Here is a 15,240-nt window from a genome sequence, read left to right as displayed (position 1 = left end):
ACTGACCCTGCACATCTTTGGACTGTGGGAGGAAACCGGAGCACCCGGAGGAAACCCACGCAGACACGGGGAGAATGTGCAAACTCCACACAGTCAGTCACCTGAGTCGGGAATTGAACCCCGGTCTCAGGCGCTGTGAGGCAGCAGTGCTAACCACTGTGCCACCGTGCCGCCCACAAATTTCTTCCCTCTGAGGATAGTTACCCGTTGGAATTCTTTACTCCAGAGAGAACTAGAGACAACATTAGACAGATTTTGATGTACAAAGGAGTCAAAGATTAAAGAGGCAGGCAGGAGAGTATAGTTCAGGCGAATACCAGATCAATCATGACACAGCAAATGTGATGGATTGAATGGCCTAATCCTGCCCCTTCTTAGCAGAAGAAATGCATACACAAGCCAGGTGCATATTTTGTTGTCTCCTGAACCCAAATTTCAGGTTAATGCATGAACAGTGGATATTAGGATGTTAATCCTTCTGTATTGCTTGCTAAGAACCAAATTGCTACAGTGTTATGGTTAAACCTGGAAGGTTTTACCAGAACCTTTAGCAACCCCTAGTTTACCACAAATGACACATGGCTGGCTTCTGATCAACTCTTCTTTCAATTTATGCCCAGTGTAATAATGAATTTTCTGTGTCAACACCAAAAGTACTAGAAGGGCTGAGAAGATGTGGAAATAAAGTCAGAGGCTAAGAACTCATGGTATGGTACTCGAGGTTGTCTTACACTGGCACTGTCCTGATAGATTCTATCTACTGGTGCATGGAGGAGACAATACAACCTCTTTCTGAACATAGTCTGAGTGCAATTACTTCGCTCATTTTAGAAAGTGGCTTAAGAAAGTATAAAGAACACATTTGTTTCAATACAAGGGAAATGTATCCTATTAAGTTTTGATAGTTTTTAAATGGAGGGACAGGGTCTGTGCCTTGCTCCCTAATAAAAAAAATTTACAAAATCAGGATGCAACATCAGTTCCATAAGATGAACAGTATAAATGCTGAAAAAGATTTCCCTTGCATACTCACATTGTTTGAGCGAAGCATAACCCGACCCCCACACCGAGCACAGAATTTAGTCTGGCAGTAAGAGCAGATATGGCCGCAGCCATCAGCAAACTTGGTTTTGAGGCAGATCCCACAGGTTGGGGTATCATCCTTATGCTCCCCCTGGTAACGGCGTGCTTCATCACCAATTTTTCGGATCTGTTCCTTATAGCTCTCGAATTGTTGATGTAACCGCCTAGAGGGAGGATGAATGAAATAAAGTTAGATTTGTGATTTCAGATCCTTGTGTACATGGCATGATAGTCATGTTTGTGTTGTGGAGCAGAGTCACATCACCAAGCTATTGCATCCTCACCAGAAAGAGTTTTCTAGTCAAGTCTCACGGCCAAGAGGGAGAAAACTGTATGAATCAGTATGAAACCTGTATGAAACCAGAGCAAGATTTATTGGCATATACTGGTTTTCATCACATCAGATCTGGATTTATTCTGTTGCACTGAAATCTGGCACCAGTGGTTTTCATTACTTTTTGGCACGGACTCAGATTAATCTGCACAAACCCACATTGCCTCTTTGTATCATTCATTTGAGACTTATATTTAACATCTCATTTGTCTTTTTTGTTATTATTAGACTATTCCTGCTCCACACCAACATCTTTCCTCCTTTATAATTGCAGCAATAAACTTTAAACAGAAACACATCATAGGCATTGCCGTCTTTCATATTATTATAAATGAAAGATTGAGGAATCATGTTTCCTTACATGGAAATAGAAAGTACCAAACGGTTAAGTACCTTACTAGCAGTTGGGGTTTTTTTTGGAGTCCAAAATAAGAAGAAATATCATCCTTAACTATGCACCTGTGAACTGGGGCAAATGTGGAAGAAAATTTTGTGTTGGCACTCAGGAAGAATCCAGGGGTAAAACTATGAGGGGAAAGATACAGAAAGGATCTTCAACTCCTAAACCAAGGTCAGGATTCTTCCATACTTAGGCATGGACACAGAGCAGAATAAACTTCTCTCAGGAGACAAATAAACATACAAATTAAGGAAGACAGAGAGAGAAAAGAATATACACATAATGAGAGAAAAAACTGAATGAAATTCCCAACTGGTTCTGAGTGCAGGCTTTTGAAATTAATGCAGAGAACTCAACAGCAGTCACTGCTTCCAGCTTAAAATGTTCCAATGAGGGCAATAAAATTTGACAAACTTTCCTACATTTACACAAGCCTACCAAGGCACAATAAAGTAAAAGCAAAATACTGAGGATAATGGAGAAACTCAACAGGTCTGGCAGCATCTGTGTAGAGAGAAAAAGAATTAATATTTTAATCCAATATAACCAGGAATTTAGTTCTGAACCAGAGTCATACTGAACTTGATATGTTAACTGTTTTGTTGTTATACCTGCTGAATTTCTTCAGCACTTTCTGTTTTTATTTAAAGCACAACATAAGGCTGGAATTGTATTTTTTTTACCCAGCTGGGATTCCCAAGAAGACTGGTGAGTGAGGGCAGCTGGAGCAGTCCTCTGGGACCTTCACAGCAGGGTGCGCTGTTGAGGGAGGACAGCAGTGACAGGAGTCACAGAACAGAATCAAAGAATGCCTACAGTGCAGCAAGAGGTCATTTGACCCATTGAGTCTGCAACAATCCTCCAAACAGCATCCCACCCAAACCCATCCACCAAAGTACAGTGTTTCTAATCATTTCCAACAAAGGCTTTCTTCAATTTGTGCCAACCTAAAATAATATGAAGATCTGCAAGGGATTACTTACGTATAAGAGCAGAATCAAAAATCAAAAAAAAAGAATTCATTCATTCATACACTAAAAACTGTTCTCGACAAACAGCTAAAGGATTGTGGTTGCTTGAGGAACTGGAGTTTGAACTTTGAACACTGAAATACATCAGGGAGGAGGACAGTTACTTGTATGTTGTGTTAAAGGAGGCAGTCACGCCACTTAGATTAACTACCTCAAACTCAGTCAGTGTCCCTGGGTCCACCACAATCGTGTGTTCGAATATATATAATCCCTTACTTAATTCTTTCCTATGTTAACCTGTCCTCTTTTCAATATTTAGGCTGCTTTGTGGATTCTTCTGGATCCTCCCCTACTAAATTACTGGTTTTAAATTTATCCGACACACTAGGACAAAGGTTCCATCCTGGATTAACTGAATCCATTCCATCTGTACAGCTTCTTACAATCCCGGATCTCATGCCAGTTTCTTTCCAGTCTGCTTTACTCAGTAACAAGCAAGCATCACCATTGATCAGTCTACAGTGAACTTTATCAGATATGTGGGTCTCTTTCACCAAGGAATGTTGTTTTGTAAGTGTGAATAGTCATAATACTCTTATCATTAATACTTTTAATTGTCTAATTACTGATTTTATTGTAGCATACTTAACCTGAAGGTAGAACACTATTCAGGTTACATTGAAAGGTGTATGAAAGAATGAGTCACACTCACAAGCAACAAGATGTTACGATGAGTAGTCACATGTGAATGTGTTGATCAGATGAAGATGTGCTCTAAAATACAAAGTTATTCAGTTACTATGTCATAAAGAGTCAAAATGTCAGAGTCCTACTGCATGGAGGCAGGTCCTTAAGCCCAAACTGGTCCATGTTGACCAAAATGTCCCTCCATGCTAACCCTATTTCCCTACACTTGGCTCATATCCTTCTAAACCTTTCCTATCCATGTATCTGTCCAAATGCACTTTAAGTGTCATTAATGTAACTGCCGCAACCACTTCTGTTGGCAGCTCATTCCATATGTAGGGCAGCATGGTGGCTCAGCAGTTAGCACTGCTGCCTCACAGTGCCAGAGACCCAGGTTCAATTCCAGCCTTGGGTGACGGTCTGTATGGAGTTTGCACATTCTCCCAGTGTCGGTGTGCTCCAGTTTCCTCCTACAATCCAAAGAAGTGCAGGTTAGGTAAATTGGCTATGCTAAATTGCCCATAGTTTTCAGGGATGTGTAATTCAAGTGCATGAATCAGGGGTAAATATAGAGGAATGGGTTTGGGTGGGATACTGCTCGGAGGGTTGGCGTGGGCTTGTTGGGCCGAAGGGCTGGTTTGGACACTGTAGGGATTCCTTGATGTGTACCACTCTCTGTGTTAAAAAAAGTTGCTCCTCAGGCTCCCTTTTTTAAAAATTCATTTGTGAGACTTGACGTTGCAGGCTGGCCAGCATTGATAACTCATCTCTATTTACCCTTGAGAAGCTGGTGGTGAGCTGAATTCTTGATTCGCTGCAGTCGATTTGCTGTGGGTTGACCCAAAATGCTGGTAGGGAGGGAATTCCTACAGTTGACCCAACAACTGTGAAGAAACGGTGGTATATTTCCAAGTCAGGGTGGTGAGTGGCTTGGAGGGGAACTTGCAGGTGGTGGTGTTCCCAAGGTAAAAACAATGACTGCAGATGCTGGAAACCAGACTCTAGATTAGAGTGGTGCTGGAAAAGCACAGCAGTTCAGGCAGCATCCGGGGAGCAGTAAAATCGACGTTTTGGGCAAAAGCCCTTCATCAGGAATACAGGCGGAGAGCTTGAATGTGGAGAGATAAATGAGAGGAGGGTGGGGATGGGGAGAAAGTAGCATAGAGTACAATAGGTGAGTGGGGGAGGGGATGAAGGTGATAGGTCAGGGGAGAGGGTGGAGTGGATAGGTGGAAAAGAAGATAGGCAGGTAGGCGAGTTTATTTCAGGACATGGTTGAAGAGCTTCAGGGCAGAGGAAATGATCTGGGAGTTGCAGTGGGAGAGGGACTCCCTGAGATTCTTGTAGAGAGAGGAGGAAAACTTCCTCAAGGCAGGCATCCTTGCAAGAGGATTCGCAGTAGTCTAATCTAGAATGCTGCCTGAACTGCTGTGCTTTTCCAGCACCACTCTAATCTTGACTCTGGTTTCCAGCATTTGCAGTCATTGTTTTTAACCTAGTTGATTGTAACCCTACTGGGATTCCTCTTGCAAGGATGTCTGCTTTGAAGAAGTTTTCTTCCTCTCTCGACAAGAATCTCAGGGAGTCCCTCTCCCACTGCAACTCCCAGATCATTTCCTCTGCCCTGAAGCTCTTCAACCATGTCCTGAAACAAACTCGCCTACCTGCCTATCTTCTTTTCCACCTATCCACTCCACCCTCTCCCCTGACCTATCACCTTCATTCCCTCCCCCACTCACCTATTGTACTCTATGCTACTTTCTCCCCACACCCACCCTCCTCTCATTTATCTCTCCACCCTTCAGGCTCTCTGCCTGTATTCCTGATGAAGGGCTTTTGCCCAAAACGTCGATTTTACTGCTCCCCGGATACTGCCTGAACTGCTGTGCTTTTCCAGCACCACTCTAATCTAGAGTCTGGTTTCCAGCATCTGCAGTCATTGTTTTTACCGTGATGTTCCCAAGTACCTGTTGCCCTTGTCCTTCCAGATGGAAGTGGTCGTGCATTTGCAAGGTGCTGTCTAAGAGTCTTTGGTGTATTACTGCAGTGCATCTTGTAGATAATACACACTGCTGCCACAGAGCGCTGGTGGTGGAGGGTTTAAATGTTTTGTAGATGTGATGATAATCAAGCGGATTGCTTTGTCCTAGATGGTGTCAAGCTTCTTGAGTGTTGTTGGAGCTGCACCCATTCAGGCAGGTGGGGCGCATTCCATCACACTCCTGACTTGTGCCTTGTAGATGGTGAATAGACTTTGGGGTGTCAGGAGGGGGGTTAGTCACTGCAATATTCCTAGTCTCTGACCTGCTCTTGTAGCCACTGTGTTTATGTGATGAGTCAAGTTGAGTTTCTGGTCAGTAGTAACCCAAGGATATTGATAGTGAGGGATTCAGTGATGGTAATACCGCTAAACGTAAGCGGCGGCGTTTAGAGTGTCTCTTATTGGTAATGGTCATTGTGTGGAATTTGTGTAGCGTAAATGTTATTTGCAACTTGTCAACCAAGCCTGGATATTGTCCATATCTTGTTCCATGTGAGAACAGACTGCTTCAGTATCTGAGGATTCACGAATGGTGCTGTACAGTGTGTAATCATCAGTGAACATCCCCACTCTGACCTTATGATAAAGGGAAGGTCATCGATGAAGCAGCTGAAGATTTTTGGGCCGAGGACATTAACCTGAGGGACCCCTGCAGACCTGACCTGGAGCTGAGGTGACTGACCCTCCACAACCACAGCCATCTTTGTGCCAGGTATGACTCTAACCAGTGGAGGGTTTGCCCCCCTCATACCTATGATTCCTCTCAAACCTTAAACTGATGCCCTCAAGTCCTCGATTCCTCAACCCTGGTAAAAAGGTTTGAGTACATATACCCTATCCATGACTCTCAGTCTTATACACTCCTATAAGATCCCCCTCAGTCTCCTTTGCTCTAAAGTAAGAAATCCTAGTTTGTCCAACCTCCCTATAACTCAGAACCTTGAGTTCTGGTAACATCCCTGTAAATTTCTTCTACATTCTTTCCAATTTAATCACGTCCATCCTATAACATATATATCTATATCATTGATAGTCACAGGTGAGGTGCCGGAAGACTGGAGGTTGGCAAACGTGGTGCCACTGTTTAAGAAGGGCGGTAAAGACAAAGGGAACTATAGACCGGTGAGCCTGACCTCGGTGGTGGGCAAGTTGTTGGAGGGAATCCTGAGGGACAGAATGTACATGTATTTGGAAATGCAAGGACTGATTCGGGATAGTCAACATGGCTTTGTGCATGGGAAATCATGTCTCGCAAACGTGATTGAGTTTTTTGAAGTAACAAAGAAGATTGATGAGGGCAGAGCAGTAGATGTGATCTATATGGACTTCAGTAAGGCGTTCGACAAGGTTCCCTACGGGAGACTGATTAGCAAGGTTTGATCTCACAGAATATAGGGAGAACTAGCCATTTGGATACAGAACTGGCTCAAAGGTAGAAGACAGAGGGTGGTGGAGGATTGTTTTTCAGACTGGTGGCCTGCGACTGGTGGAGTGCCACAAGAATCGGTGCTGGGCCCTCTACTTTTTGTCATTTACATAAATGATTTAGATGTGAGCATAAGAGTTAGTAAGTTTGCAGATGACACCAAAATTGGAGGTGTAGTAAACAGTGAAGAGGGTTACCTCAGATTACAACAGGATATTGACCAGATAGGCCAATGGGCTGAGAAGTGGCAGATGGAGTTTAATTCAGATAAATGCGAGGTGCTGCGTTTTGGGAAAGCAAATCTTAGCAGCACTTTTACACTTAATGGTAAGGTCCTAGGGAGTGTTGCTGAACAAAGAGACCTTGGAGTGCAGGCTCATAGCTCCTTGAAAGTGGCGTCGCAGGTAGATAGGATAGTGAAGAAGGCATTTTGGTATGCTTTCCTTTATTGGTCAGAGTATTGAGTACAGGATTTGGGAGGTCATGTTGTGGCTGTACAGGACATTGGTTCGGCCACTGTTGGAATATTGCATGCAATTCTGGTCTCCTTCCTATCGGAAAGATGTTGTGAAACGTGAAAGGGTTCAGAAAAGATTTACAAGGATGTTGCCTGGGTTAGAGGATCTGAGCTACAGGGAGAGGCTGAACAAGCTGGGGCTGTTTTCCCTGGAGCGTCGGAGGCTGAGGGGTGACCTTATAGAGGTTTACAAAATTATGAGGGGCATGGATAGGATAAATAGACAAAGTCTTTTCCCTGGGGTTGGGGAGTCTAGAACTAGAGGGCATAGGTTTAGGGTGAGAGGGGAAAAATATAAAAGAGAGGTATGGGGCAACCTTTTCATGCAGAGGGTGGTACGTGTATGGAATGAGTTGCCAGAGGATATGGTGGAGGCTGGTACAATTGCAACATTTAACAGGCATTTGGATGGGTATATGAATAGGAAGGATTTGGAGGGATATGGGCTGGATGCTGGCAGGTGGGACTAGAATGGGTCGGCATGGACAGGTTGGACTGTAGGGTCTGTTTCCATGCTGTACATCTCTATGACTCTATAACAAGGTGACTAAAGCAGTGGCTCAGTGGTTAGCACTGCTGCCTCACAGCGCCAGGGACCCAGGTTTGATTCTAGCCTCAGGCGACTGTCTGTGTGGAGTTTGCACATTCTCCAGTGTCTGCATGGGTTTCCTCCGGGTGCTCCAGTTTCCTCCCACAGTCCAAAGGTGAATCGGTCATGCTAAATCGCCCGTAGAGTTAGGTGCATTAGTTAGGGGGAATGGGTCTGGGTAGGTTACTCTTCGGAGGGTCAGTGTGGACTGGTTGGGCCAAAGGGTCTGTTTTCATACTGTAGGGAAACCAAAAAAAAAAACTGAACAATACTCCATGTGTAGCCTCACCAACATCCTGTACAACTGCAACATAACTTCCCTACTCAGTTCCCTGACTGATCAAGGCAAGTGTGCCAAAAGCCACCTTCACTGTCCTGTCTACCTATATATAACTCCATTTTCAGAAAACCATGCACCTGAACTCCCAATGCCCCACTACACTCCTTAAGGCCCTACCATTCACCATGAAACTCCTGTCTTTATTTTGCTAATCAAACAACTGCAATGGGCAATGACTTCAATGATTTGCTTTTCATTTTCAGTGACAAACTGACAGCTGACTCTAGGGAGCAGTGGGGTCTGCTAGATTATCTTTTGGATTGACAAATTGCCAAAGTTAATTTGAGAAAGGATTGCGAGGATGATTCAAGAGAAGAGTGAAAGTAATAGGGTGGTTGTTATGGGGGACTTTAACTTTCCTGATATTGATTGGGAAAGCTATAGCTCAAGTTCGTTAGATGGGTCAGTGTTTGTCCAATGTGTGCAGGAAGGTTTCCTGACACAATATATAGATAGGCCAACAAGAGGTGAGGCCATACTGGATTTGATTCTGGGTAATGAACCAGGCCAGGTGTTAGAATTAGAGGTAGGTGAGCACTTTGGGGACAGTGACCACAATTCGGTGACTTTTACTCTAGTGATGGAGAGGGATAAGTGTGCACTGCAGGGCAAGAGTTATAGCTGGGGGCAGGGAAATTATGATGCAGTGAGGCATGACTTAGGATGTGTGGCTTGGAGAAGTAAGCTTCAAGGCAAGGGCGTAATTGATATGTGGAGCTTGTTCAGGGAGCAACTATTGAGTGTCCTTGACAAGTATGTACCCGTCAGGCAGGGAGGAAAGGGTCGTGTGAGGGAGCCGTGGTTTAATAAGGAATTGGAATCCCTTGTTAAATGGAAGAGGGCGGCCTATGTAAAGATGAGGCGTGAAGGTTCAATTGGGGCGATTGAGAGTTATAAGGTAGCCAGGAAGGACCTGAAGAGAGAGCTAAGAGCAGCAAGGAGGGGACATGAAAGGTCCTTAGTTGGTAGGATTAGGGAAAACCCTAAGGCTTTCTATAGGTGTGTCAGGAATAAAAGAATGACTAGAGTAGGAATAGGTCCAGTCAAGGATAGTAGTGGGGAGTTGCATGTGGAGGCTGAAGAGATTGGGGAGACACTGAATGAATACTTTTTGTCAGTATTCAATCAGAAACAGGACATTGTTGTCAATGTGAATACTGAGTCACAATTAAGTAGAATGGATGGCTTTGAGTTTTTTTTTTAGATTACTTAGATTACTTAGAGTGTGGAAACAGGCCCTTCGGCCCAACAAGTCCACACCGACCCGCCGAAGTGCAACTCACCCATTCCCCTACATTTTACCCCTTGACCTAACACTACGGGCAATTTAACATGGCCAATTCACCTGACCTGCACATCTTTGGGCTGTGGGAGGAAACCGGAGCACCCGGAGAAAACCCACGCAGACACGGGGAGAATGTGCAAACTCCACACAGTTAGTCGCCTGAGTCGGGAATTGAACCCGGGTCTCTGGCGCTGTGAGGCAGCAGTGCTAACCACTGTGCCACCGTGCCGCCGACGGTGTATGTAGAGCATGTAGCAAATGTAGTTATGTAGAGAAGAGGTGTTGTAAATTCTGGAAAGGGTGAAAATAGATAAGTCCCCTGGGCCTGATGGCATTTATCCTAGGATTCTCTGGGAAGCAAGGGAGGAGATTGCAGAGCCATTGGCCATGATTTTTATGTCCTCGTTGTCTACAGGAGTAGTGCCAGAAGATTGGAGGCTAGCAAATGTGGTTCCCTTGTTCAAGAAGGGGAGTAGGGATAACCCTAGTAACTATAGGCCGGTGAGTCTCACTTCTGTTGTGGGCAAAATCTTAGAGAGATTTGTAAGGGATAGGATTTATGAACATCTGGATAGGAATATTGTGATCAAGGATAGTCAGCATGGTTTTGTGAAGGGCAGGTCGTGCCTCACAAACCTTATTGAATTCTTTGAGAAGGTGACTAAGGAGGTGGACGAGGGGAACGCGGTAGATGTGGTGTATATGGATTTTAGTAAGGAGTTTGATAAGGTTCCCCATGGTAGACTACTGCAAAAAATAAGGAGGTATGGCATTGAGGGTGAGTTGGAGGTTTGGATTAGGAGTTGGCTGGCTGGAAGCAGACAGAGGGTAGTAGTTGATGGCAAAGGTTCATCTTGGAGTGCCGTCACTAGCGGTGTTCCGCAAGGATCTGTTTTGGGACCATTGCTGTTTGTCATTTTTATAAATGACCTGGAGGAGGGGTTAGAAGGTTGGGTGAGCAAGTTTGCGGATGATACGAAAGTCGGAGGAGTTGTAGACAGCGAGGAAGGATGTGGCAGGTTACAGCGGGATATAAATAAGCTGCAGAACTGGGCAGAAAGGTGGCAAATGGAGTTCAATGTAGCTAAGTGTGAGGTGATTCACTTTGGTAAGAGTAACAAAAAGATGGGGTACTGGGCTAATGGTCGGATACTTGGTAGTGTGGATGAGCAGAGGGATCTTGGTGTCCATGTACACAGATCTTTGAAAGTTGCCACCCAGGTAAAATAGTGCGGTGAAGAAGGCATATGGCGTACTGGCTTTTATTGGTAGAGGAATTGAGTTCCGGAGTACTGAGGTCATGTTGCAGTTGTATAAGACTCTGGTGCGGCCGCATCTGGAGTATTGTGTGCAGTTTTGGTCGCCATACTATAGGAAGGATGTGGAGGCACTGGAATGGGTGCAGAGGAGGTTTACCAGGATGTTGCCTGGTATGGTAGAAAGATCGTATGAGGAAAGGCTGAGGCACTTCGGGTTGTTTTCATTGGAGAAAAGAAGGTTTAGGGGTGACTTGATAGAGGTGTACAAGATGATTAGGGGTTTAGATAGGGTCGACAGTGAGAATCTTTTTCACCGTATGGAGTCAGCTATTACAAGGGGGCATAGCTTTAAATTAAGGAGGGGTAGGTATAGGACAGATGTTAGGGGTAGGTTCTTTACTCAGCGAGTCGTGAGTTCATGGAATGCCCTGCCAGTAGCAGTGGTGGACTCTCCCTCATTATGGGCATTTAAGCGGGCATTGGATAGGCATATGGAGGATAGTGGGCTAGTGTAGGTTAGGTGGGCTTGGATCGGCGCAACATCGAGGGCCAAAGGGCCTGTACTGCGCTGTATTCTTCTATGTTCTATATGATTACCAGCAGAGCTGAATTTGTTATTGAGAAGCTATATTGGCGTATTAATTTCATACAGGAAAATGTCAGCTTGATTCAAGGTGGCAGCTATAATTGTGCATGCAAGCTATGTGTGAAAGTATGATCAACACCCTGCTGTAATGCTGCGTGAAATGTTTTTTGCATCACACAGGAAATTTCAGTGCGCTTAGGAAATACTTACAGCCGGCTTGCATATGATTGTGTTTGCAGCTTTCTATCCATGAGTCACACAGCACAGAAACAGCCCATTCAGTCCAACTCATCCATATGACCACCTAAACTGATCTAATTATAAAAAATATCTCTTCTGCATCTTTCTCTCCCTTTCCTTTCTGTATCTCTTCGCAACTGTCACTCTATCTTCTCTTTTCCCGCTTGGGCTTTATCTATCTTTTTCATTTCCTTCCACCTAAACTGATCTAGTTCTACTTGCCAGCATTTGCTCCACACCCCTCTAAATCATCCCTATTTATGTACCCATCCAATTGCCTTTTAAATGTATCTGTTTCCTCCACCACTTCGTTCCATTCACACACCACCCTCTGTGCGAAACCTTTGCCCCTCAGGTTTTTTTCAACTCTTTCTCCTCTCAACTTAAACCTTCTAAGTCAGAAGTCATATGACACCAGGTTTAGTTGAACAGGTTTATTTGAAATCATAAACTTTCAGAATGCAGCCTTTCACCTGGCAAAGGAGCCACACTCCGAAAGTTTGTGATTTCAAATAAACCTGTTGGACTATAACCTAGTGCTGTGTGACTTCTGACTTTGTCCACCCCAATCCAACACTGGCACATCCACATCTTCGACATTCTAGTTTTGGTTTCCCCGATCTTGGGAAAAGATCTTGGCTATTCACCCTATCCGCATCCCTCAAGACTTTATCAACCTCTAGGAGGTAACCTCTCATGAAGTGGTAATATGACACATGGTTAAACACTTTAAACAATAAACATTTAAGCAGTATTGTTCAAAATGTTGACTGAACCAAAATACTCATCTCTTACATCAAAGACACAGAGACTTGTGCCAAAATACAGGTGCTGCCAAGACTCCCTTCAGTTCTATTCTGCATTTCTGTTTTCTCTACTACTTAGAGTTTATCAGTTTACTCTTGTCCTCTTTCTGTGTAATTTATTTTCCAAAATTATCTCTTCCTCATCTTTCTCTCCCTTTCCTTCCTGTACCTCTTCCCACTGTCTCTCATTCTACCTCCTCTTTTCCTGTTTGGACTTGACCTACCTTTTTCATTTCCTTCAATTTTTGTCAGATTCTCTTTCAAATTATCTTCTTCACACGTGTTTGTGCTCTGTTCTCGTCTGTGCTTTTTCTCTGCCCATTCTCACTCTCTTTTTCTGCTCCTTCCCTCCTGTTGTTTATCTCCATCGCTTATCTTTGAATGTGTCTTTACTTGATCTCTATACCCTTGTTTCTCTTAAAGTGGGAGACATTCAAGGAGAAAATTGCAAGTATACAGTGCATATATGTTTTCATAAAAATGTTCAGGAAAAGAGAACCCTGGACTTCAAAGGGACATTAAGAAAAGAAAGGGGGCTTATTGAGGTTTGAGAGAGTGCATGAGACCAAAACAAACTGGCAGGTAGAATAAGCTAAAACCCAAAGGATTTAAAAAAATATAAAGAACAAGCAAATAACTAGAAGAGTCAGGACACTGAGAGACCAATGACATAATCTGTGTGTGTGTGGACCTGAAAGATATGGGTACAGTTTTCAATTACTATTTTGCAAAAGGACGATGTAGGTTTAGATATTAGGATGGAGGACTGAAATATTAGAAGGAAGTAACAGAGACAGAGAAGGTACTAGTGCTTTTAATAGATTTAAGAGTCGATAAATCTGAAGTTCAGATGAGATGTATTTCAGGTAGGTAAAGGAGGAAATGGAGGAGATATTGGAGGCCCTGGCAGTAATTTTCAAATTGTGTCTGGCCACAGGTGAAATGCTGAAGAACTGCTAATGTTGTCCCAGTATTAAAAGTGGGAGGAAGCAATAGAGCAGGAAAATACAGGCCAGTCACTCTAACATCATGGTATGCAAGTTACTCCATAAAGGATTCTGAGGGACAGAAGATATCTGGCCTTGAAAAAACCCAGATTAATCACAGAGTGTCAGCATGTGTTTGACAAATTTAATCGAACTCTTTGAGATGGCATGTTGACAAAAGTAATGCATTTGATGTGGTCTACATGCACCCTCAAGATAGACTGGTCAAGAAAGTAAGAGCCCAAAGGATCTGAGATGAAGTGGTAGATTGAATCAAAATTGGCTCAGAGGCAGGAAGTAAGGGGGATGGTAGAGGAATGTTTCTGTGACTTGAACCCTATTCCCAATAGGTTTCCACAGGACTCCGAGCCAGGACCTAATGGTTTGGACTTAAAGACAGGAGTTATGATCATAATGGTGCACTTGCTATAGTTTGGTAATGCAAAAACTGGCAGGGTGATAAATAGTGAGGATGACAGCTATAAACTGCAGGAGGATATCAACAAATTGGTCAGCAGAGCTGAGCAGTAGCAAATGTAATTCAACCCAGAAAATGTGAAGTAATGGGGATTTTAGACATATCTAACAGGACAAGAGATTGCACAATAAATGGTAGGACCCTTGAAGGTAATGAAAATCAGAGGGACCTGATTGCGAATATCCAAAGATCTCTTAAGATAGAACAGCAGGATGGCAAGTTGGTTAGGAAGGTACATGGGATATTTGCCTTTATTTGCTTAGGCATCGAATACAATGGCAGGAATATTATGCAGGAACTGATGCTCTTTGGATGGTCAGTGGAGACTCGATGGGCGAAATGGCCTCTCTCTATACTGTAGGGTGTCTATGGTTTACTTAGGTTGCCAGGATGCTGGGATGTTGCTTTTACTATTGTTGGAAGTTCAAGACTTCTGCACAATTCCCAGTGGAATTGACTCAAAATTTATTCAGAGCTCGAACTCTCCAGAGACTGGACATTGTGTTCCTGACAATAACTGTAAAAATGCTTTTCTCACAAGAGTGCAATGTCTTTCCTCAAGACCATAAAATAGACAAGCAGAATTAGGCAGATATAATTCTCAACCCTATTCTTCAGCCTTCTCCACAACCCTTGAACACTTACAAGAACATATATATTGCTACCTTGATTACATTTAATTACTTAGTGTCCACAGCCCTCTATGGCAATAACTTCCACACTCTTGCTGAAGAAATTCCTCCTCTTCTCAGTTCTTCATTGTGCCCTCAGGTCTTAATTTCTCCTACTAGTGGAAATGTTATCTCCATGTTCACTCGATCCAGATCCATCTGTATTCTGGAAGTTTCAATCAGATCCCCCCCTTATCCTTCTAAAATCCATTGAGTACAGACTTTGATTCTGCAATCACTCCTCATACGACAAGCCCTTCATCCCAGAGATCATTTTTGTAAACCTTCTTTGGACCCCCTCTAATGCCAACACATCCTTCCTTAGGTACAAGTCCAAAACTGCTCACAATATTCCAAATACAATCTGAGCAGAGTCTTATACAGCCTCAGCAATAGATCTCAGATCTGATATTCAAGCCCTATTGAAATTAGTACTAACACTGATATGCCTTCCAAACTGTCAAATGAAACTGCATGTTAACTTTAGGAGAATCCTGAACTAGGACCTTTTGTGCTTCAGACTTGTGAAGACTTTCTCCAT

At 43.5% G+C, this 15,240-nt stretch overlaps 1 protein-coding gene across 18 annotated transcripts in view; it reads right to left on the bottom strand.

The window, feature by feature from the left end:
• rims1a (regulating synaptic membrane exocytosis 1a) overlaps window positions 1–15,240 on the bottom strand; it is an 857,383-nt gene that overhangs the window by 493,593 nt on the left and 348,550 nt on the right. For all 18 annotated transcript variants that reach the window (XR_015753101.1, XR_015753102.1, XM_087979575.1 and 15 more), the window contains one exon: window positions 1,034–1,247. Coding sequence is in view for 16 of the 18 variants with exons in the window: in XM_087979575.1 (XP_087835701.1) it covers window positions 1,034–1,247 (214 nt within the window). In the remaining 2 variants the exon portion in view is untranslated. The remainder of the gene's footprint in view (window positions 1–1,033; window positions 1,248–15,240) is intronic.

The sequence above is a fragment of the Chiloscyllium plagiosum genome, unplaced genomic scaffold (assembly GCF_037043375.1).
Source record: "Chiloscyllium plagiosum isolate Xiang-an unplaced genomic scaffold, Cpla_swu_hap1 HiC_scaffold_3, whole genome shotgun sequence".
NCBI lineage: Eukaryota > Metazoa > Chordata > Chondrichthyes > Orectolobiformes > Hemiscylliidae > Chiloscyllium > Chiloscyllium plagiosum.
Note: the sequence above shows the minus strand (reverse complement) of the source record. Positions and strands in the feature narration are given on the sequence as shown.